Below are 25371 nucleotides of genomic sequence, written 5' to 3' on the forward strand. Positions count from 1 at the left end.
TTAGTATCCGATCCATTTTATTTCTTCCTTTTCTTGTAAGTATTTATTTCGTCACGAGTCTATTAATATTTTTTTGTAATAAAAAAAAAAAAACACCGACATATCCCTTTCGTAGCTCTTATCAATGTCTTTTATTTCTGTATGTGCCACTTATTATATTAATTTCTTTTTTGAAAAAGTATTATACATTTTGAATTTATTTTAAAAATTTTAATTTATTTTTTTTAATTTTAATTATACTAATTAGTTATTTCAATTTTAATTTAAAATTATTGTTATTAAATAATAATTATTTTTGGTAATATATTTTTAATTATATACTAATTATACACTGTATCTGGAACAGAGTAATACATTAATTAAAACCCCTGCTAAATATACTAAAGAAACTGATATTTTTGTTTCTAATTTTTTACCATTAATTTGAATTGACAAAACTTAAAATTTTAAAGTTAATCCAAACTGAAAACAAACAAACCACGCGGTGATGGTGAGTAGTCATCCATCATCTTCGACAGAAAACCCTAATTATTTAATTATTTATTTATTATATTATTATTATTATTATTTTCAAAGAAAGGAAACCCTAATTTTGAATTGTGATAAGTGGTGGATTAGTGGTCCTCACTCACACGTGAATCAACACTGATTTCACACAAGCCTCTCACACACACAGCAAAAAATAAATATAAATAAGTTCCGTAAGGATGGCAGGGTGGTGTAGGGATTAGACCTCTAATCGAGGTGATGGGTTCAAACTAAAATTCACATATAATAAATGTGTTATATTTAATTATGCACATATGTTAATTTTTGTCAATAAATATCAACTATTAACTTAAATAAATTGGTCGTAAATAAGAGAGGAATATCGTTTTTCATTATTGAAGAATTTGATTTGTGCGTCCTAAGATATTTAAATACTTCCTTTATTTTTTTAACTATGCAATTCTTAATTTTTTGTCAAAATGTTCTTTTTTTTTGGTAAAGATATCAAATTGTAATAATATATGTATACACAAAATACAAACACACATGTCAACAACAAATCTACCATTAAAAAAAAAAAGTTCAAATAGGTCCAAAATCTCTAATAAGCTTGGGCTTTGACCCATCTCAATTATGGAGGATTTAAAAGTAATTTTTTTATTTTTTATGTTATTGAATTAATTTAGTAAGAAATAGTGGTTGATTTGTAACATATGTAAAAACTTTGAGTGCTTAAAATAATGTTCCAAAATTCTTTCATGTTTTACTTTTAGTTTAAATAATGCTCAATCTATCTCATATCATTTGCAATAATTTTATATATATATATATATATATTAAATATTCTGTAATATTTCTAAAATAATAAATAATTGATCTTATTTTATTACATCATTCAAATAAAAATTATATATATTTTTTCTATCATTACATAATTTAACTTAAATTCTTCTACTAAATACAATTTACAGTTACCTAAGTTCTCACAGTACAAATCAAATATTGCACTGAATATAATTTTGATCATTTTTTTCCTCTACATTTCGTATGAAATAATAGTATAAATTGTATTTATAGAATATAGAAAAAGTAAGTAAAATAAATATATATAAAAATAAAAAATAAAACAATTAATATAATTAGAAATAATAGAAAACATTTAAAACAAGTATATTTTTTATGAAAAAAAAAACAACTATTTACAACACAAAAGCAACAGATATGTTTGCTTGTAGATTTTGGAGTTAGATTTGAAATTTTGGAGTAATAATTATTTTAAGTAATATAAATAAATATTGATGTAATTTTTTTAATTTAAATTAACTTTTACCGTAATATAAAAAAATTATTTGAATTCACACATAAAACAAGCATAACCAACATTAGTGCTATTGTAGAGTCTTATAGCTTTCAAAATTTTATTTAATTTAATTTTTTGTATTGTTATTATACTTCATAAATTAATAAAAATAATTATTGAATACAATATTTCGATCATAAAATATATATTAAACTCGATAAAATTGTAACTATAAATTAGTTAGAAATTGAAGCTATTAGAAAAAAAAAAAAATAATGTGTTTTGTTTGAAGAGTTAGTAGTTCATCGTCCATCGGATTTCTTCGATTGCTACTTGTAGTAGTTTGAAAATACCTTCTCCGATATTATTTATATCAAAAATATTTTTCATTTAAAAAAAACAAATAAATAAATAAAATTCTATTCATTTAAATCAGTAGTTTTTTTCAATGTATTGTATGTATTGAAGATCATTTTACAAATTTTTTTTATGTATCTTTATTCTTACGGAAAATTCGTTAGTACGAGAGCATATATATCAAAAATAATAATTGAAAAAATCCCCAAAGAAATTAAATCTAAGATCTCTCCAATTGAAAACATCTACAAAAAAATTTTTAAAGAGAGTTCAAATAACTATATAATATTCTTCATTATATTTTCATTATTTTTATATATTTCAATAACCTTAAATGAGATCAATTTTTTTTATCACAATTTCAGTATTGAACAACATGCTATTAAAAGTACATGCAAATGTTCTAAATTTCAAAATTTTAAGTGACAAGATAACTAGACAGTAGAAGAATAGTAAACTGAAAAAATAAAACATAGTTAAAATTTGTCAAAAAAAAAAAAAAAACAATAAATACATGTGAACTATGAAATCATAAACTTAAATAATATAAATGTTTATATAAATTTATAATAGAATTATTTTTAAAATTTTAATTTAAGTTAACTTGTCTTATAGGGTGTATTTCTTTGTGTTTGGCTAGAACAAATTTAATTTAAATAATATTAATACTTTATATATATATATAAACAGTGTGTTTTTTATCCCAAAAGTTAACTTTATAAGTTTTAATATTTAAACTCTATTTTTTAAAAAAAAAAAATTATTTCACAAAATATGTGATTATACATTATTTTAATATCCCTAATAATCCTCGCAATAACAAATAATCCTCGCAATAACAAATAAACACACCCGTCACGTGAGTATGCCATATAACAAGTACAAAAATAAAACAATAAAAAATAAAAAATCCCTCCTACACCATATAGTTCACACTTCACACCCTAATTCTGACAAATTCCTTTTCGATTTAATGATTCTTGACGAAGATAAGGTAAGCAGTAGTTAATTCGAGATAATCTAATTAAGGATCGTCGAAGCAAAATTAAGCCCCAAATTGCAGTACTATATACTGTGCGCAAACAACGACTATCTCTTCACTTCTAGTCAAGAAAGCGAAAGCAGGGGAGGAGGGGTCGCATCCGATCGAGGGTTTGGCGGTGCCGTTAAGGGGTACAGACGCCACGCCCCCATCGTGTCAGTTCTACTTATCTCCCTTTACTATTCTTTCATTTTCTCTACTGGTAATCCACCCCACCCCGCATTTCATGTATATATATGTGTGTGTGCAGTTTTCAGAATCGCCCGGGAAAAGACACAAGAAGTAAGATGTGAAAATCTGCTCTGCCTATGTAGAATTCTATCATGTTTTCAATTCGTTGTTGGGGTTTCCTGCATGATTAGTTTTGTGTACAACAATGGCATTTGGTACTCACATTCATTCCTATGGTTCTATTCTGTTATGTTCTGTTTGTTTTTATTAAATTAAATTAATGGATGGATATATGGGGATTCATCGGAATTGCATTTTCCTGAATATTTATTTTCTTTTTAATTTTGAACTTTTGTGTTCCTCGGCCTTAGTGTGTGTATTTTTGTGGATTGGATCATCCATCAAATGTGCTGTAGAACTATTTGAACCATCTCTTGTTTTAAGAAACTTTAATGTGTTATTTTATGGGATGATAGGGACAATCTTGCAGGAGGATCTCTCCCTCCCTGTTTTTTAATGGAGTTTTGGCTCCTCCTTTGTTTCGAAACTTTAAGCACTCATTCTTGATTGATTCAGTAGATGATGCGGTTTTAAAAATGACTGTTTGAATTGGCGCAGAATGATTCTTGATTGATTCAGTAGATGATGTGGTTTTAAAATGACTGTTTGCATTGGCTCAGATTGATGCGTAGCCTATTGCTGTTTAAGCCCATTTAAGCACGCTTTTTAGGTCATATCTGTGTGTATACATACATATATATATATAGCAAATTCGTAATTGAAAAGTCGCATTCGGGGCCTTCCGATTTAAAACTCAGCATTGCTCTAGAAGCCACTAGAAACTGGTTGAAGCAGATTTAATCATTGTCATTGTTCATTTGCTATCACATCTATCTCACTCACAATCACTTGGTTGCTCTCATATAACCTATTTCCGGAGGGTTGGTGATTAGCCGAGAGGTGGATCAGGTATTGTCGAACTCCGGTGGGTGGATTCATCACCCGATTTTGTTTTTTGGATTGTGTTGAAGAATTGACGCCTTGCAACCTTAATCCTTTTTAGAATTAATTTGAAATTGGCCATCTACTTGTGGTTTGAGGTGTCAATTGATGGTTTCTCTTTGGATATTAATGGTGTTATGCAATTATTCGGGGAAATCTTTTATGATTAGGGTTTAGGATTTGGTATTATATTCAGAAAGAATCATTTGTATTTGTAAGTTGATTTTCGTGGTGGAAGTAATCCAGGTGTTATACAAGGGTTTTTAGTTCCTTTTATCTTCTCGATCTTTCATTTTATGTATTTTCCTTCTTTTGGGGTTTTCTTGTAGGTTGAAACCTTGACGTTGGGCAAAAAGAATGACTGACGGAGAGAATGTTGAATCACGTATGCTGGTTTGGCTTTAAATGATCCATGTTATATTGTCGATGAAATTACCTCCTAGCATCTCCTGCTAATCGAATCTACCGTCTAAATTCTGTGGCACATTAATAGGATATCATATTCGGTAGATTCAACATATAAATTCTGTAGTTAATTTGCATCATTTCCCAAGTCTATAGAGTTGATGTTTATATTTACGAATGCATTTCATTGATGAAAGAAAAAAGGACTATATGTAATGTTGGTGAACACCATTATATTGCAGCTGAGCTTCTGGGATCGGATCCGACTTCTGAAACCCCTCCTGAACTTTTTGATGAAGTTAAGGTACCAGCTCATCGTTTTGATTGGATTTAGGATCATATATTTCCGTTTGTCCCATATTGCGAAGGTGTATTATTCTGAGTTCTGTTACTATGTTCGAGTGAGTCTGAATTGTTGTCTTTCAGTGTAGTCCAATTGTCTGCAAAAATATTTGAAAAAAAGAAGTATTGATTATTCAGAAGTTTTAAAAGCCAAGTGAGAATGAAAACCCCTTTTTCTATTTGCATATCGATCAATGATGGTTGCATTGTTTTTTCACAGATGCTTTTGGTTTTCTGTTACTATTGCAAAATGTAATCCCTTCCTCGTAGCATAAGAAGCATGAAATAGTCTATCTTATCACCATTTATATGATGTCAAATGGTGGATGACACTCGATTGGAATCTGTTTCTATGAATTAGAAACAGTTGTTTTCTACCACTAGAGTGTGTTTTTTTTATTGCCCCTTTCATTTTTCTTTTGAGCCAATTGTAGTAAAAGTTCAATCCTCAATAATTTTCGCTGTTCTGTTCCTCACAGAATGCTCGATTTTAAGGTTCAATAATTACTAGTTTTTTTTTTCAGGGGAAGGACGATGTTCCATCTGAGCCAATTTCTGCTGCATCACCTGTGAGTGATAATGCATCGCGAGATCAACATGTTGATCACTCATCAGCTTTGAAACAGGTTATTCGTCCTTCCACTAACCGAGGTAATTATTATTTTCTATCAAGGTGAACTTTGGAGTATATCGAACTTTAAATTGGTTTTCTTTTTCATAGTATGCAACTAGGAAGTGCCGGAAAAACCTGGAGTTTACATGTGTTTTGGTTTTCCCGACAATTATAATGCATTCGCGACCCTGTTTTTTGTGGTTTTGGCATTCGACTCATCATGAACTGTGTCCCGTTGTTCATTAGTTCTTTGTGGTATTCTCCTGTGTGTAGTATTAATCCCTTTTCTCTGTAGGATACAATGGGCCATTTGCGCATCCGAGGTCCACTCATATTTTTAGCAGGCCAGCCGGTACCAGGAAGCCAAGTGGATATTCCTTTGTTAGAACAAACAACAATCAATTTGACCGAACCCTGGATTTTCCATCAAATCCTAACTTAAAACAATCTTCTGATTCTCCAAAAACTGTTCATCAAAGTATGCCCGAGAAGCCACCGAGCAAGGTATATATGAATGGAATGCTTTAAGTGAGTTCAAGAAAAATATCGTATGTTTGAATCGTATCAAAATTCATATTGGAAAACTCTTGATTGATCGTTCCTTTTACATTGCAGACTTAACCGAATGTTTTTTATTTTCAACGTTGCAGATTGGTTCTAATGCCCGATCAAGTAGCCCTGTGGATTACCAATCAAACCATAGAGCCGGTTATGACAGAGGCCGGTACAATTCACATGAAAGTGATGGCCGAAATGGATCACTAACCAATTTTACATGCGGCCGTGGCCCGAGGTTTTACAGTGGTAGGAATAATTTATCAAAGTCTGGTGAGGCTGCACGACTGGTGCTAGAACCAGGAAGGTATAACTATAACTCAGAAGATTTTCCAGTAGAGTACGAGGATGCGATCTTTTTCATGATAAAGCCTGTCAACGAGGACGACGTTCACAAAGCCATCAAATACAATGTTTGGTCGAGCACCCCGAACGGTAATAAGAAACTCGATGCTGCTTTCGAGGAATACGAAGCTAAAAGCATTGAGACGGGGAAAGAGTGTCCGGTATTGCTATTTTTTTCAGTAAGCTCGTTGCTCTTCTTTTCCTTTCTTTTCTCCGCCATTACATGGTAAAAGTTATCGCCATCTTTATAAATTCCTTACCCTTACCTTCAGGTGAACAAGAGCGGACAGACGGTGGGGGTTGCCGAGATGATCGGGCCAGTAGACTTCGCCAAAGATTTGAACTTCTGGCTAACCAAAGACTGGCAAGGGTTCTTTCCCATTACATGGCATATAATTAAAGATGTCCCGAATGCAGTTTTTCGGCACATTGACCCCGACAACAGCGAGAATAAGATCATCACTCACAGATGGGACACGGGCAAGGTACTGCTGTTTTAGTTTTCTGCTAAGATTAGAAAAAAAGTCGACGCTAAATGTGACATGAGAATTCGTACTTTTTTGACAGATTGGATTCAAACAAGGGCTCGAAATGCTGAGAATAATGAAGAGCTACTCTTCGACAACGTCCATACTCGACGACTTTGGTTACTATGAGAATCGAGAAAAGGGCCTCAGAGCGAGGAGGATAGCCGAAACTCGAGGAGAAGCTAGATCAGCAGAAGGAGATAATGGTAGCCGGTAGGTGTCTCTTTCTTTCGGCATTTGATCGATCGGGTTTGGTTTTAAACAACGGATATTGATGATCGTGAAATGGCTGCTACTTTGTCTTCTTCGAATTCTTTTGATATTTATTCGATGTTAGAGCAGCAGCAACAGCAACCTGCAGAGTGAAGGTACGAACTCAAATTGAGTACTCTTCGAACAATTTCTTAGTTTCTTTTTGTTTAAGTTCGGTTCAGTTTGGTTCGATTAGTTCATATTGAACACCCAAGTTTGATTTATAAAAAAAACTATTCTTTTAATTATTTTCAGCTATTTTTCATTTTAGTAAATATTACTCTATCCGTTCCATTTAAATTGTATATTTTAGCTTAGGCATAGAAAATAATTTGCCGAAAATAATTATAGATTAAAATACTACTAACCAATTTTTTCCAATATTACTAAGTAATAATGCATGCTATAGAATATATAGAGAATACTTTACTAGCAGTTTATTTTCAAGGCTTTTACTTGTTAAATAAAATATTTATGCATTCATATACGGGGGGTTTTACTTATAAAATAAATAAAGAAATTATTTTTGTCTCATTGTAAATCATAATAATTAATTAAAAACTAATAATATATATATTCATAGAACTTATCAAGATTTTACTATTTTAACTTTATTTTTTCTAAAAAAAAAAATCAAATCAGATACTTAATTTTCATTTATTTTATTATACTAAAATTTAATTTTACATTCAAAATATCACATTAATACACATTTATATCACATCAAATAACTATTTTAATTCAAAATTTTACTATTCAAAAGTCAAAACCTCAAGTAAATGCCCCAGAATTTTAACATTTGCGAGATTTCTAATCAGATGGTGAGCATCAAGCAATACAAGCATAAACTATATAGTTAATTAGAATATAGACGTTATGGAATGAATTATACAATGGAATGATATGTTTTTTTGAAATAAAATTATTTGATTTCGTTATTTAAATAAAATTTAATTGTGTGATTGATATTAAAGTGTTATATTTGGTATTGAGTGAAACATGTTTTGGAATTTTGGTATTCAAATACCAAAATTAATTTTGGGCACTGAAATTGAAATTGGCAAGGGAAGTAATAAGAGGTTTAATTCTCTACCCAAAAATAAGATATATTAGACCGTCTCTTTTCAAATTTCAAAATAAATATGTATATTACTATATTTGGTTTTATGTAAAATTGGTATTTTTATTCAAAATTTACTGTAGATAATACTTTAATATAATATTTTATGTGAATAAATATTTTTTTTTTTATCGTAAATTGAATAGTAATAGTAATTTAAATTTAAAACTTAAACTAAACATAACCCACTAGAACCACAATACAAAATTTTAAATACATTGTCTGGCAATGAATAATCTGGTGGTGGTGGCAAACCCAGCGTCCAAATTTACCTATCACATTATCAAAAATATATATATATATATTACTTCAATTATATTTGTTAAATTTTAATAAATACACTCTTTAAAAAAATTTAAGTAAGATAAACTTCACTAATAAAAATACAGCTTGTTTAGTTTTTATTTAAAACTAAAATAATAGTTTGAATTTTAGTCTAAATGATACATTGATTTGATGTTGGGTAAAAAATAAAATAATATTTTTTATTAAAATTTAAAAAAAAAAAAAATTAGAATAAAAAAACAAACACACCCATCACCGTTAATCTACCATAATAATAATAATAATAATAAGTCAAGAACAAAATCAAGGTAGTCAAAATGTAAGGGATATATTTTTAGTCATTAAAATAATATTTTTCAACGGACCGTTGAAAGACAGCTCAGAGTGGGCTGGGCTGAAGAACAAGAAGAAGAACAATTGACGAATATATATATATATATATTATATAAATAGAAATACGAAGCCGAAGCCGAAGCCGAAGCCGAAGGGAAGGGAAGGAAAGGGGAAAACTGAACCTGAAACTGAGAGACTCATCACTGAAGGCGGTGCTGCTGCTGCTTGCTTCATTGATTTGATGGCGAGGAGACTCGATGAGGACTACGATTACCTATTCAAGATCGTCTTGATCGGAGATTCCGGCGTCGGCAAGTCCAACTTGCTCTCCCGCTTCACGCGCAACGAGTTCTGTTTGGAATCCAAATCCACCATCGGCGTCGAGTTCGCCACTCGTACTCTTCAGGTGATTTGATTTTAGACCGCATCTATTTTTGGCATGATTTGATTTGATTTGATTGTTGAGGAAAAGAGGATCGAGGACAAAAGGATCGGCGTTCTTCGCTGATATATATATATATATGTTTGTGTATTTTCCTTCACTGTTGTTGGTGGGAGAAGAAATGTGTTTTATTTAGTTGGAATTCAGCGAGATTTGGTGCTTTGATGTGATCTCTGATCGGCGATTATCGATTCCTGGATCTGATCTCGTAGGGTTGAAGTACTACTGCCTGGAGTAGTTAATGAATTTTTCAGTTCGTCTTTCTCTTGTGTGTTGAGGAGATTCTTAATTGCACTCTGATTTTGCATTTGTAGCTTACTAGCTTCGGTATCAAAATGTTAGGTTATGATCATATAATGTCGGTTGGATTTCTGAGGAGTGGTAAATCCCTGTGTTGATTTAGGAACTATCTGCTTAATTACGTAATTTCAAGTGGAACAATTACCAGATGCATTTCTTTCCGCCATGAATGCCGATTGGAAAAGCTTGAATACAGCACACAGAGATCTTCATTGCCCTTTCTTTGTACATGGAATGAAGCCTCCATGTGTTCTTAATAATTTGATCTTCGAGCAATATTTGATGTGCTTCTTGGTGGTTAACTCAATAATATTTAAATAAATAAATAGTGTGTATTTCTTTAAGCCTAAGTTTTTAAGTGAGATAGTTATTTTTAACATAGTATCAAAGCCGGGAAGCTCTGAATTCGAGTCACACAACAACCTATTCTTCATCGTCCACATACAATATTCGTATTTTTCATAAATTCACCTTGTACATTTGGGAGTGTTAATTGTTTTTTCATAGTAATTTGAGTTTTAGGTTAAATAGTATTCTAATGTGAGGTTTTGACAGGTTTTGATTGGAAATTTTTGTAGTAATTTGAGTTTTAGGCTAAATAGTATTCTAATGTGATGTTTTGTCAGGTACTAATATTTTTTTTATTGGGAACAGTGCTGATTGAATAGTAAAATCTTTTATTTGAAAAAAAAAACATACTCTTAGTTTTTAGGTGATATTGTCATTTTGGTATCAGAGTCCAGATGTTTTGTATTGTCTACATGTAAGATTTGTACGAGGGAACTTGTTGGTTAACTCTATAATATATAAACAAGTAGTTATTATTTTTTTGCAACTTAAGTTTGTAAGTGAAATGGTCGTTTAATATTTGTTTTTGAGTGAATTTTTTTGGGTTAATCCGCAGGTCGATGGGAAAACAATAAAAGCTCAGATATGGGACACGGCGGGGCAAGAGAGATACCGCGCAATAACAAGCGCATACTACCGCGGCGCGCTCGGAGCAATTCTTGTGTACGACGTTACAAAGCCAATCACATTCGAGAACGTGAGCCGGTGGTTGAAGGAGCTGAGGGATCACGCGGACGCCAACATCGTTATAATGCTGATCGGAAACAAGACCGATCTGAAACACCTCAGAGCAGTGTCGACCGAGGACGCTCAAGGCTATGCTGAAAGGGAGGGGCTCTCGTACATCGAAACGTCCGCCCTCGACGCCACCAACGTCGAGAGCGCTTTCCACCTCATCCTTTCGGAGATTCACAGGATCATCAGCAAGAAGTCGCTTCCCTCGAGCGAATCTGCGACGAGCGTCAAAGAAGGGACGACCCTCGTCGTCGGGCCTCAAGACGGCGCCGGAAAGAGGGCTTGCTGCTCTGGTTCCTGATTCTCAGGTCAGCCGGACTAACTTCTTCCTTCTTCCATAGCTGTCTTACCTTTTGGTGTTTTTTGATTGTTTTGAATCTTGTGTTTTTATGGTTTTAAGATTATTTCAGTTGTTTGATTCTTAAATGTTATTTTAAGATTTTGGCGATTTGTTATATTGGATTGGATGGATCATTCAAAATTTTTTATTCATGGATTTGTGCTTAAAATCGTTTCTTTTGCAATGCTGTATGAAAATTTATTTGTAAGATCTTAAGATTGGTTATATATATATATAGATATGCTTTTCTTTTCTTTTCTTTTTCTTTCTATATTTATATATATATATATATATATATATATATATTATGGGTGTTTCTTTTGTACTTTGATTTGGGCTTTAAACATTAGTTTTGGGTAATTTTAACAATGGGTTTGAATGTAATATTTTGCACGACAAAATGTTGTACACTTGCAGGAAATTAAGGGATTACATTTGCATAGGAACCAGAGTATCCAAAACTTCATTTTACTATCAAATTGGGGATTAATATGGGTAAGTGTCTCTGGATTGGATTTGAATTTTGAATTTAAATAATAATAATAATAAAAAAAAAAAAAGAATTGAAATAATACTTTTTTTAATATTTTAAAATGTTACAGCATTTTTTAAATACAATTGGATGAAATTACTGTGCAATCTGACCGGAAGAAAGGAGTTAGGTTGTGACACGTTGGAAAAAATGTGTGTATCGAAGCTTTTTTTTTTTTTTTTTTTTTTTTTCTCTTGTATCATTGTATCTGTTCTTTTTACCCCCTCCACCTGATTTTTCAAATTTTAAATATATATAAATATTAAAAGTAAATTCATTAATTCTAACATTTTAAAATATTTTTAGTTAAATTACAAATATATTATTATACATATAATTACTTCATATTAAAAGACAAAAATATAAAAAAAATTTACTCCATTCTATTAATTAATAAAATATTAGTATTATCTTTTAATTTATTATAAAATCCCAAAAAATCACATTGAACTTGAACAAGGGAGTATTTTAGAACAAACGCACAAAAAGAAAAGCTTAAATTATACCCACGGCCACGGCCTATTTTTACAAAATATCAATTTTTTTTTATTTTAGTCAGTTCTATAACAAAATATCTATTTTATTTTTTAGTAATTGTACTATCTAACTTAATATTACAAATACCCTAACAACTTGCAATATTTTACACAAATGTCATTACATTTATATCACACAATACTAATAAGATTATTTTAGTCATTTTTACTTTATTTTTACTACATCCTAATATAATATTAATATTTCTAAAATTACATATAAAAAAACAAACAGATATTTAGTTATGAGACGAAAGCAGTAGTTGGAGTTCAAACCCCAACTTAATCTTAAGCCCAATTGATCTATTTACACTTATTCAAATCAAATAATATTAAACAGTTATTTATATACATTAATTTACTATTTACCTTTATATAATCTCAACCACACAATTTAAATTAAATTTATGTTTTGTTGTAGGTAAATCCAACACTCTTTCAATGATTTACATAATAAAATTCTTTTTACATAGAAGTAAGGAGATAAGACACTTATATTTTACATAAAATGTAACTTTCTCAATTTTAAATGTAAAGTCAAACTAAATAATATTCCCTCCATCCCAAATAAGATGCAACATTTATTTTTGGCACCCGTTTTTAGGTGGGTAGTATTAAGTAGGATAATTTAGAAATTAGGTGATACGATGGAGAGAGAAATATATATTTTATTTGGATGATGTGAGTGAATAAAGTGTGGGGTAGGGATTAAGTATAATTAATTATTTTCTATTTTGGAAATATTGTCGGGTGTTTGAGACACACCAAAAAAATGAAATGTTGCATGTGTTTGAGGCGGAGAAAGTAGTATACAACATCTTTTTAATTATTATTCAATATCTTTGATTATTATTACAGTAATAATAATAATAATAATAATAATAATAATAATAATCATATCTTATTCTATATTTCTCTAATTTACATCTATAATCAACATACATTAAATTATATTAATTTACTATTTATTCATACTATAATCTAAATCGCACACTTTAAATTAAAATTTCATTTTATTTTATGAGGTAAATCCAATATTGTATTTCAATAATAAAATATTTCTAATCAAAGCAAAGAAATAAAATTCTTATATTATATATATATATATATATTGTAACATTAATGTAACATCTAACTAAATAATACGTGAAACCTTTTTATTTAATAATTTTTCAATATCTCTGATAATAATAATAATAACAATATCTTATTGTATATTTATCTAATTTACAATATCTATAATCAACATATATTATATTATTAATTTACTAATTTTCCAAATATAATCTCAACTACGCATCTTAAATTGAAATTAAATTTTATTGTATGAGGTAAATCTGACATTTTATTTCAATAATTGACCTAATAAAATTCTTTCTATATAAAAGTAAAGAAAGAAAACTCGTATACTTTACATATATTATAATTTTTTTCAATTTCAAATGTAACGCCTTACTATATAATTATATGATACCTTTTAAAATAGTTATTACTTAATATATTTTTTTTATTATGATGATAATAATTATAAAATTATCAAAATTCTAAAAGAAATTCCGACTAAAATGACAAAAATAGAGTTGACAAATTCAAAAGAAGTAAAAATTTATTTGGTTGTGATTTAAAATTAAATTATTAATTTAAATTTTTATTTAAATAATATTTTAAAGAATATTTTATAAAAAATAATATATTTTTATTGAAAATATTGTCAAATAAATAATGTTAAATTTTGATTTCAAACAATAAAAGAACAAATTATATATTGTTATTTTCTCTAAAAACAAATGTACTGTCCTTTTTAAGCTTGTATTTATCTTTTATGAAATATAATTATTTTATATACTCTATTTAGTTACAATTTTTATTTGGTATTATATAATTTTCAATTTCAAATATATAAGTATAAATATATTTATTCTTTTTTAGTAAATATTATAAATATCATTTAATTTATATTTATTTACGTGATTATTATTAAATCAAACTAAAATATAATGATAAAACTATCTATTAATTATCATTTAAATACAATATTTTAAAAATTTCGGCCAAAATAAATATACATCCAACAAATAAAGAAAGTAATTAATACTACATTCGTCATTAAAATGTAATACAAATTAATAAAAAATTATAAAAATACATCAATATAATACTAATAAAAGAATATTTATATAAAAAAATTATATAAATATAAAAATATTTTTAATGTTAAGTATATATAATTGTGACTTTTAGAAGTGGACTGAGATAGCTCCGTTTCATTCAATTTTATTTGATTTTTTTATTTTCACGCTGTCTATATATTTTACCCCCTCCGTCCCAGATACCATGTCCAAGTTGCCGTTTTTGTCGGTCCCACGTACAGTGTCACTTTCTTTTTTGGAAAATGATTACACACTTTAATTTCATTTTAAATTTTTAAATTTTATTTTTTTTAATTTTAATTAAACTAATTAGTTATCAATCTTAATTTATAATTATTTATATTATATGATAATTATTTTTACTAATACATTCTTAATCATCTATTAATTATACAGACAGGGTATCAGACACGGTATCTGGGACTAAGGGAGTATTTTGATTCTACCTTTAAATTTACAATAATTTTATAAATTTCATTTAAAAGTATACGATAAATAAGAGAATTATATAAATTTTTAAAATCTTATTTTAAGAAATAGCAAAAAAGATTTTGATTAAGAAAATGTGACATAATTTATTAATTTTTGAGGGGTGAACATGAAAAAGGAAAATTTCTCCTGAAATTTGGATTTATTGGCTGGCGACAGGCTGTCAGCAGCAAACACTTTCTCTCTCTCTTGAAGACTACTCCGCTCTACATCCATTGTTTTGTTTCCATTGTTGGTCCTCTATTTGCTTTCTCTCTTGCTGCCTACTGCTTTGCTTTACCCCTTCATTTTGCTCTGCGCTTTCTCTGTGGCTAGGGTTTGCTTGACATTTTCCTGCTGGATTTCAGATTCACCGCTCGGATCGTTGTTTCGCAGGTTATTTTTGGTGGTTTCCGATTTGGTGCTTTTTGTATTTTTGGAAATTTGAAGTTCTGGTTGGTGTTGTTGAGTTGTTTTTGAGTTGGAGTGTTGGTTTTTAAGTTGCATTTTGGTTCAAATGCGTGGATTTCGCTGTTTCTTAATCTGTGGGTGTTCCGGTTGTTGCATGTCAATTGTCACCGCTTAGGAGCTTTTTGATGGAATTTGTCGCGTTGTGGTTTGATTGATGTCTTGTTGAATGAAATTGGAGTTTTTTGTTGAACCGACACGGTGATTAGGTTGTTGCTGGCGTGTTGGCGGTGGTGTTTGTTAGTGAAAGAAAGGAAATTTTTAAGTGGATTGGATGAACTAGATTGAATTAGGTGACTTGAGATATATGAAGACTATAGAGTATTTACTTACTGATCATTCGTAATTTCGAAATTTGTTGTATTTTTTGGTGGTGGAACTATTTTGAGCACTGCCGAATTATTCCTTTCTTTACAAATTGTTGATTTAACTATTTCAGAAGTTTTTAGAAATGCTAAGAACAATGGAAGTTCTTAGTTTGGTTGTATGACATTATTCCCTTAGATTGTGGTCTGTGTCTGTACTTTTGTCGTTCTTAGGTAATGTGATTTGCATAAATTATAACTAGGGAAAACAGTGGCATAGTTGCTTGAATATAGGCTAATGAAATTCAGTTGCGAAATGCTTGCTTTGGTGTGTATAAATTTTGAATGAAGAATGGATGTTGGATGCAGCTTTCGGAATTATGAAGGATATTTGCATGTAAATCAGTTAGGTTCGTTATTGAGTCGTTACTGTCTTGCCACGTTGAATGTTTGTGGAGCTTCGGAATGAAATCTTTTCGTGGTATAGTGACAGCTAGATGGAAAATTCGAAAGTTAGATCATAATAGTGATCGAGATATCTATAATTTCGGAAACAACATCTTTTGTCGTGACTCGTATTTTTGGGTAATTTTTTACCACGTGGATCCTCTTCTTAATCTATTTACCAATTAGATGTGGCCTATGGCGCAACCACATGTAAATATTATTTATGTTACCTTTTTTGCTGAGTCGTCCGTTGTAATATGCCGAGATCATTTATCCTACTTTAACACAAACTGTTTAGTGTTGAGATAGAAAAGGTTTGGCTAAGAAGATTTCTTGCTTTCTTTCTGACTTTCACACCTTTTACGCTTCTCGACATTATGTATGGATTACTATTGTGACATGGCAGCCTGCCACTCTATTTCATCCGTGCATATGTCCAATTTCAGATAACAAAAATCATTAATAACGATTCCATTTAGTCAATAGTTCCGTACAATTGCTTTCTCATTCTCCTTTTTCTTAATTTATGATGATCTTAATACATGACTATGTAATATATTTTATAATATACTTGATGAAATAAATATACATTGTTGAATATCATATTCACTGGATTTTACGGAGGAAGAATTGTCTTTTTAACTTCTCACAACACATATTGTTATTATGAATATACAAAGGGAACGGATTCTTCTTTTTCTATAAGAACACGAGTATGTATACGTCATTTCTCATGAATTGTAACCTTGCGCGGTAAATTGTTATTTTCTACATCCTCACATTACTGGTTTTCACGCAGGATTTGGTTGGTTAGTCGCGCACTTCAAGTGGTTGGAAAGTTATTTCACTTCTTTGCTAGAGGAGCACCAGATAATCGGTTTCTCTGTGGCTTTACATGATATTTTGAAGTTGATTGTCGGCTGGCCTTCTCTTTCGAAGGTATCTTGTCGTTTGTGGAGGGTTTTCTTGTGTCCATGCTGGCGGAGAGCATGCGTGGAACCCGTAATTTGGGTAATGCCCCTGACAAGAGTCGTTGCTGATGCACTCGGTGTGGTAACCGTTTGTCTTGTTGCCATATTGGTACTTCTCGGCGTCCTATGCATTTTGTATTCATTATACCTCCGCAGTCTGATCCATGGACAAGCTCTGGCTCCGCTTACTTACTTCAGCGGTCCGTGGATCATCAAAATCTTATTCATCATTCTCGCCATGTGGTGGGGGGCCTGTGAAATTGCTCGGTTGAGTCTATTGAGGCATAAAGGGAAGTTCTTGGGCAAGCTCACTCATCAATGGCAGCAAAATGTTTGCAAAGGGTACATAATCTCGAACCTAGGATTTTCCGAGCCTTGTTTGTTTATTACTCTCACGTTTCTCCTCCGCGCATCTCTGCAAATTCCCGGAGCGTTAAGTCGGATGTGGAACAGGAAAACTACCGGCTTTGTTCTTCTTTATTGCTTGCCGATGTGCATTCTTCAGATTACGGTTATTTCCGTTGTCCCGAAATATAAGGAGGAGCTTCGTCCAAGAATCCCGTCTTATTTCTTTGAAGCGGCATCGTCCCCGAGATCTGCCGACGATATCGTCCACTGCACTTACCCGCTGTTGAGTACAATCTTGACCGGTCTTTTCGCTACGGTATTGACGGCTTACTTCTTCTGGCTCGGGCGGCGAATCCTTCATTTGGTCATCAGTATGCGTTTGCGTAAAAGGGTTTACGCATTGATCGTCTCGATTTCGGGCCTTTTCCCGTTGAGAGCTATTCTGCTCGGCTTATCCATCCTCGCGGATCCGGGAGACGTCTTGTTCGACGCCATTTCGTTCTTGTCTTTTCTATTGTTTTTTTGCAGCATGGGTATGATTATCTGCATAGTTATATACCTACCGATTGCCGATTCTTTATCCTTGAGGCGTCTGCAAATAGATTCGGAGGCGGGAAGACAAGCCTGCGGCGGGTATGATGAGTCGAGCTCTTTGATTGGCGGTCGGAGCCCGGTCGAAGGAAGCGCAAGAAACTCAGCCGGACAGGGTTCGATATCATTTCATCATGCCGGGGATGACGATGGAGTAGAACCTCCTCTGCCGGTCTCGGATGCAGGTTTTGTGGAGCTGAACCTGTTTAATTCTAGCATGCATTCGAGCCCGCCTGGCTCGCCGAGTCTCGACGGTTGGCCTGCCACCGGAGGCCGCCGCAGTGGCGGCGGCGGCTAGCTAGCTAACATTTTTGTGACGACCTGGAAACTTTGTTGTAAAGGATCTTTAGCTTTGAAATAATCTGATTTCTAATTTTGGTTTTGAAGATGATCCTTATGGGTATACCCAAATATCATATCGAATTTCGGTACGATAAAAGTACGCAGAAACTAAAGTTTCGATAATGTATATGCAGTTATATGGAAATCTAATGAAGATAATATGCTGAAGAGATTTAATGAATAAAAAAAATATATAAATAAAAATAATAATTATATATAATATATTATTTTTTTAAAAAAAATATATAAAAATATATTATGTAAAAGAAGATCTCCATCTTTACACAATAAAAAAGAAATGTTCAAAAGGGCAGAAGACGACGACCGTTGACCAATAGAGGGGCAAAGTTGTAAAATGACAGGTGGGAACGACCGTGGCCGCCGCCAGCTCCCCACAGTTTCTAGTCTCTTCTTTTCATCTGACTGCCAAACTCAAAGCAAAGTCCCCTTCTTCCCTTCTCTTGCAACGCCAGATTCAGATTCTTCCTTCTTCTTGAGCTTGCTTGCTACTTCTTGGTGATTCAATGGCGTCGTTCAATGAAGCTCCCCCCGGCGATGCCAAGTCCGGCGAGAAGATCTTCAAGACTAAGTGCGCGCAGTGCCACACCGTCGATAAAGGCGCCGGCCACAAACAAGGTTTTCTCCTGAACGCTCTTCTTCAATCGCTTGCTGGACTTTGATTTCCTCTTCTCTATATTGATCTATGCGTGCGTCGAAATTTGTTGTGCTTATATGTATCTTTGTTTGATTGGATCCAGGAGCCTTAGATAGAATTCAAAGATTTATTATTCGGCGATTTATATTTTTTTGAAGTTTTAGGAACTGTGTTGTTTCGATTTTCTGATGTTCCTCTATGAATTATTGCAAATTCGTAGTCGCATCATCTGGAATTCGGAATGCATTCTTTATTTGATTGGAAATATTAGGAGAACTATCAAACAATTTGGCAAAATAAATCCATGTTTTGATTGTATTGATTTGTTGAGTCTTAAGAGAATATTCTCATTATGTGAACCTGCAGGTCCAAACTTGAATGGCCTCTTTGGAAGGCAATCTGGGACTACTCCTGGTTATTCTTACTCGGCGGCAAATAAGAACATGGCTGTAATCTGGGAAGAAAAGACACTTTACGACTACTTGTTGAATCCTAAGAAGGTAATCATGCTAGTGATAGTGTGTAATTAATTGGATGACCTCTCGATATCTGAGACATTGTTTCTCCATAGTGTCTCTGGCTTCTATCGATCATTGTATTCTAGATTATGAATATACATACACCTATTTGTATATTTCCATGTTTATAGTGTTTTACAGTATATTTGTCTTCATGGACTTGATTTCTATTGCCCCGGAATTTGTGTTCTAGTGATTTTGTTTATGAAATTATTTATCGTATTCTCTTTTTCGATAAACCTATTGAATCTGCATAGCTATTTAATTTACACATTCCCATTTTTCCGTTGATCCGAGATGATCCTGATAAAAGCAATCTCTATTTAATATTTGGTGCACATACATACTCATGACATCGATATGAAATTATTCTCACAGTAAATGTATCCCACAACACAAGTGCATTTTTGTGAATACCTTGTAAAGTAAGTAGTGCTACTATACCCTGCTGTTTATATTGAAGGTGTGCGATCATTTTATAGGAACATGCTCTTTGGTTATCTTAGATTTTTGTTGTACAAATTTTACATGTCATCTCTCACTTCCACGAGATGAGAGGTGGAAGATAGAGCTTTTAGAGATCAGATTTTCGTGTTACTAAACAGACCTTTCCTTTCTGAGCTATTGGCATCACAAATATGCAAATATGGACAGATAGATATACAAAATTTTGTGATCCTATTATCTATGTTAGTTCTTTATTTACTCTAGCTTTACATGTGTTGATGCCTCTTCTTTTGTGAAATTTCTTGCGTAGTAATGATAATCGGGATGGTTTCTCAAGTGGACACTATTTTTTTGGTGCAGTACATTCCTGGAACCAAGATGGTCTTCCCTGGATTGAAAAAACCTCAAGATCGTGCTGATTTAATTGCTTATCTCAAGGATTCTACTGCTTGATCACATTTATCTGAAGAGAGCATGTCACATTTTTCTACCTTTTGAAGGTATACTTACTCATTTGTTTGTCCCGTAGGGAAGTTTCTTCAGGCAAACAATAGCAACTAGTACTTGAAGAAATAAGATTGCCGTATTCATTTACATGCCCCGCTGTTTATTAATACCAGCAGCTAGTAATTTTGCTGCATAAGATGGCTCTGATTTTCCCCTCATTTATTGAATACATGTTACAACAATTTAATAAATCTCACCTTTTTCATTGATAACTTCTTTGTATGAATGATAATAATGCTGTTCGATTCTCTTGTTACATACACTATTTGGGATTGGGTGAGCTGAAAACTCTGTGATTTCTGTGTTATTAAAGAGCTGTAGCAGTATGTTTACTAGTTTGTTTTCATCTATCACGGCTTCCAAATCTAGAGGGACACTTAGAGTTATAATGTTCGATAAAGGATGTTCTTGGAACACTAGAATGGTGTAGAGATCTGTAATAGAGTTTACAGATTTCTAACATGATCTATAGGATTGAGTGAATCTCTAACATTCATGAGATGCGACGGTTTAGATATTAGCCATGATAAAAGGGCGAGGCGTTGTAGGAAAAGGACTTACAAGTGCAATTTCATGACAATATGCTAAATGAGAGTGTGCGGATAGCAATTAAGACATGATCATACGTTGAATTATTACTGCTATGATAAGTTTTGTCATCATGATGTTGATAACAAGATGGTCGTGCTACTTAACAAAATTGTAGTCGTGCTAAATGAGATGACAATCTTATTGTTGGATTAGACAGTTTTTTTGTTGATTCATAGAACGATTTTGTTGTTGGAAAGAAATGATTCATCATAAGACATCAAAACACATAAGGCTTCAACGACACGAAGAAATTGGAGTGATATTAAACGATTTGCTTATCACAATAGGATATATGTGTGATACCCCGGACATAATAGAGATAGTAGAATTTAAGTAGATCGATTAGATTGTTGGGTAAGTATGAAAGAGGAAGAAAAGGAACGCGAAGGATTGTGTCCATATGGGAAACACAAACAAGGCCACCCCTCTCTATTAATGATTTGGTTCCAATAATAATAAATGGACCATTTGAAATATGGATTGGATAGGAATGATCGATGAGGTGAATTTCAGTGAGTCTCACACTTCTTCTGTTCCACCATCTCAGCCACCACAATTCAAATATGTAGTGGATCAAAAGAAATCAAGCTTAAATTTTAAAAGTAAGTTTTTGTTGTAACGGTTTTAAAGGAGATCAAAAGGGCCTATAATTCAAGAAGATCATCATGGGCAATGGAAAAAACAATTACAAGGTGGTTACAATGATTAAGTGATGTAGTATAAAATATGGATTTATTGACCACTACTTTCATTCTTACGAAAATAATATTAAATGGCCGTTAGTCTATCAGTTAAAGGCAAGACAAGACAGTGATCGTGAGACTATGGGTTCAAATTTCGATTCCTCCAAGTCACATATGGTTTGTTTAACTTGATTTGTCGGGCTTACTTTACGGGCTATTAGATTTTCCGTCTTTTCTTTGATTGATTTATCTTATATTTTCTCAAATATATCATATACTACTGGAGATTTGCATCGAATTGCCCGAGAATCTAAAAATCCTCCCGACGAGATGTTTAAGGCCAAAAATCGAATTTTTCAGGCCAACACTAGTCAAGCATTCTAATATATACATATACATACATACAAAAAAATTCTCTCCTCTAAAACACCTATTTCTTATCTCCTACTATTTCAAAAACAGGATCAGACACCTTGGCGCCGTTGGTTTGCTTCTCTCTGGCGGCGGCGGCGGCATCTGACCAATGTTCCGGCGATGTAAATTTAAGGTCAATGCTGGTTTTTCTATTGAAGTGTAGCGGAGGGCTGCCGCCGTCCATGTCCATAATTGAATAAGGGAATGCAGACAATCCCGGCCCCGAGGCTGTCGCCTGAGGATCGCTCATTCCCCCGAACTTCAACTCAATGTACTCAGATGGATCCGACGGTGATGGCGAATCAAGATCACGCCTTTTGTCGTGTTCAGATGGCTCGGGCTCGTTGTTTTGCATGTACCCTTTTGGAAGTTCGATCGTGTAACAAGAATCGTCGTCCTCAGGATTGTATTCGTCGAGGTTGCACATCGACTGCCGGCTCCATTTCTGAACACAAGTAAACTTCAATTTTTAACTGAGATGATCATTTTTCATGATATCAGATACGGAAATCCCGTGTTCGAATCCCACTATCCGTAACAAAATATCGTTCTAGGAGATGGTTATTTAACATGAAGAGTCGAAAGATAGATACACCTTCATGAATGCTTTAAACTCAGCATCAGAGTCGAGTGTCGCGACATCTCTCGATTCGTCGGCGCTGTTTCCCATAGATTCAAGCCCGCTCGCCTTTCCGGCAATGGCTTTTCGTCTGCGAGGGGAGGTTCTAACAATCAGGATCTTGTCCGAACACAAAGAACGATCGTGTAAACTCAATGAGTATAATTCACATACCTTTGTGTCGCCCCCTCACATCGCGCCTTGGCGTTAATCTCTTTGCTAGGCAGATATTTTGGCAAAGTCGACGCCTCACAAGGCAAAGGCTCTCTAAAGAAGAACTATACGAAGATCGATCATTAGTATAACACGACTTGAAGGCATCCATACGGCAACAATTTTAGTGAATCCGGAAGAAAATAAACTTCACCTCACTTTGGAGCGCAGCAGCGGCCGATACTCTTTGCTCGGGTTCGAAAGCAAGGAGAGATTCGAGAAGGGCTAAAGGTGAAGCCGGGAAGTCCTTGAACGCCTCAGCAAGACATCGTCTGTAAGGGTGTGGAGGTTTGAAGATCATTGCACGGGGCGATTTTAAATTTTTCCAGTAATCCTCCGAGGGCGAACCGCAAAGCTTGAAGATCTTGTGCAGCTGCTCAACCTGCAAACAAAGATAAAGACGAATTCTTGATCCAAATCGGTTCGATCCAACAGCTTAAAGCTCGATTATCCGAGAATTTTTACCTCAGTCCTTCCCGGCATTATCGGTTTCCCTTTAAAAAGTTCAGCAAGAATGCAACCCGAACTCCACAAATCTACTGCTGTTCCATAATCTGCAACGCCGAGCAGAAGCTCAGGCGGTCGATACCATAGGGTTACAACACAAGTAGTTCGAAGCTGTTTCTCTCCGGGGCGAAACCTAGATGCAAGTCCGAAATCACCAATCTTCAGATTCCCATTGTCGTTGATCAAAAGATTTGAGCACTTAATGTCGCGGTGTAGCACTCCTCGGCTATGGCAGTGTTCGAGCCCGTGGAATAGCTGTTGCATATAGCATTTGATCTGCATGTTGACGAACGGATATCTACGGTATCATTAACCAAGAGATATCTCCGACGACTCTAGAGAAAGTGTCGCGAGTAATCGTCGATGTTGCATACCTGAGGTTCGGTGAAGTCGTGTAAAGCTCCGAGCCCGCCGAGGTCGTGCTCCATGTACTCGAATACGAGGTACAAGCTGCCTGAAAATCGAGAAGTGATCAGACCTTCGAGTTTCATCACGTTCGGGTGGTCGAGCATCCGTAGGATTACGATTTCGCGAGCCATGAATCGAACACTGCCGCGGCTCTTGTTCTGAAAATGCACCTTCTTCAGCGCAACGATTTTTCCGGTTTCGAGATCACGAGCTCTGTACACGTTGCTGTACGTCCCTTGACCGATCTGCGAAAGATATTTGTCGGGTAGTCTAAATGCACTGTAAAGGTATTATTCAAGATCGAGCGATGAATTACGATAATTTTCGACATATATATATATGTATGTATATGTATACCTTGTCTAACTTCTCGAACGATTCTAGCTTTCGCGGTAGCCATCCTCTGATGGCGTCGCCTGCCACGGCGCTGAGCCACGTCGGCCATCCAGCTGCGACTTGCGCCTCGTCGATTCCGTTCCGGACATTCAATGCCGTGCAAATCCTCGGCTGCTCCCCCTGCAATCCGCATTTCGGCGTTTCGATTCTTACGAATCCTTGCTCAGCTGGTTTGTCAATTGCATCAACTCTCTCATCCTCTTCCTCAATCGTGGCCAAATTCGGTCTTTCGCCTCCTTCCTCAAACGGAGCTAGCGTCGAGCTGCTGCATTCTTCACCACCGCCTTCCTTGGCGCCATTTTCGGCAGAATTCACCTCTATCCTCTCCTTGCAAGAGGAATTTCGAAAACTGATTATCTGTGGAGAAATTCCCTCCTTCCTTGATGATGATACTCTTTTCGAACGTCTCTCCGATCGCTTGCTGCTACCGATTCTTCCCTCCGATTTGGCTCCTTTTGCACAAATGCAGCCCATATTCGAATTCGATCTTTGTTTTTCTTAACAGGAATTCTGATATGCCAAGCAAAATGCTAATTCTAAATCCGTATCCTCTCAACATCAACATCACGGCCGGGCATTCTATTTTTTTCGGCACAGAGGCATTTGATCGAGCAGTTGGCGTGCACTAGGTATCGTTCGAATAGAGAAGAGCGTGTTGATGAAAGAACGATGAGATAGAGTAAATGGGGAATCAAATGAGCGACGGAGAAACTTTTTGTAGGGAAAGGGAGAATAGAATTCCCAGAAATTTTAGGTGCCATTGAATTGAATCAATCAAGATCAAGATTCAACACCCAATTACGTCCTACCATAAACTCCTCCTTAATCTATTATGATCATATTCAAGTATCAAAAGAAACATACGACTTGAAACTATTTCTAAATTTTCTTAAAAGAAAATGATATCTTAATATTAGTTTAAAATTATTATTATTTTTTTTAATAAGATGTG

The 25371-nt window shown here is 33.6% G+C and overlaps 5 protein-coding genes across 11 annotated transcripts; 4 read left to right on the forward strand and 1 right to left on the reverse strand.

Moving 5' to 3' along the window:
- The first annotated feature begins 3092 nt into the window (after positions 1-3092).
- Positions 3093-7548, forward strand: LOC127253419 (YTH domain-containing protein ECT2-like). 7 transcript variants are annotated; one of them, XM_051278061.1, is made up of 9 exons: positions 3093-3343; positions 3439-3470; positions 4691-4746; positions 5009-5070; positions 5633-5759; positions 6017-6225; positions 6372-6782; positions 6894-7106; positions 7189-7548. In XM_051278061.1, the coding sequence occupies exons 3-9, from the start codon at positions 4719-4721 to the stop codon at positions 7363-7365; spliced, it is 1227 nt and encodes a 408-aa protein (XP_051134018.1). In that variant the 5' UTR covers positions 3093-3343; positions 3439-3470; positions 4691-4718; the 3' UTR covers positions 7366-7548. The 7 variants fall into 7 exon arrangements, with proteins under 7 accessions (XP_051134018.1, XP_051133975.1, XP_051133967.1 ...); XM_051278018.1 differs by having other exon boundaries at positions 3095-3343; positions 3439-4328; positions 6372-6800; XM_051278010.1 differs by having other exon boundaries at positions 3095-3343; positions 6372-6800.
- Positions 7549-9253: 1705 nt separating this feature from the next.
- On the forward strand, positions 9254-11897 carry LOC127253456 (ras-related protein RABA2a-like). The gene is made up of 3 exons (XM_051278072.1): positions 9254-9544; positions 10785-11271; positions 11721-11897. Exons 1-2 carry the CDS (start codon positions 9380-9382, stop codon positions 11262-11264), a joined length of 645 nt encoding a protein of 214 aa, XP_051134029.1. The 5' UTR covers positions 9254-9379; the 3' UTR covers positions 11265-11271; positions 11721-11897.
- A 3295-nt stretch (positions 11898-15192) lies between these two features.
- On the forward strand, positions 15193-18501 carry LOC127255621 (uncharacterized). The gene is made up of 2 exons (XM_051281255.1): positions 15193-15385; positions 17009-18501. Exon 2 carries the CDS (start codon positions 17224-17226, stop codon positions 18415-18417), a length of 1194 nt encoding a protein of 397 aa, XP_051137212.1. The 5' UTR covers positions 15193-15385; positions 17009-17223; the 3' UTR covers positions 18418-18501.
- Positions 18502-18865: 364 nt separating this feature from the next.
- On the forward strand, positions 18866-20800 carry LOC127254202 (cytochrome c-like). Its single transcript, XM_051279173.1, has 3 exons — positions 18866-19097; positions 19483-19616; positions 20442-20800. Exons 1-3 carry the CDS (start codon positions 18986-18988, stop codon positions 20532-20534), a joined length of 339 nt encoding a protein of 112 aa, XP_051135130.1. The 5' UTR covers positions 18866-18985; the 3' UTR covers positions 20535-20800.
- Positions 20801-22023: 1223 nt separating this feature from the next.
- Positions 22024-25280, reverse strand: LOC127254196 (probable serine/threonine-protein kinase At1g54610). Its single transcript, XM_051279160.1, has 7 exons — positions 24381-25280; positions 23990-24268; positions 23574-23891; positions 23263-23490; positions 23070-23173; positions 22872-22986; positions 22024-22721 (listed from the first exon to the last, which is right to left on the reverse strand). The coding sequence occupies exons 1-7, from the start codon at positions 24891-24893 to the stop codon at positions 22293-22295; spliced, it is 1986 nt and encodes a 661-aa protein (XP_051135117.1). The 5' UTR covers positions 24894-25280; the 3' UTR covers positions 22024-22292.
- Positions 25281-25371: the final 91 nt, after the last annotated feature.

This window comes from Andrographis paniculata, unplaced genomic scaffold, assembly GCF_009805555.1.
Source record: "Andrographis paniculata isolate CXL003 unplaced genomic scaffold, ASM980555v1 Contig12END, whole genome shotgun sequence".
Lineage (NCBI taxonomy): Eukaryota > Viridiplantae > Streptophyta > Magnoliopsida > Lamiales > Acanthaceae > Andrographis > Andrographis paniculata.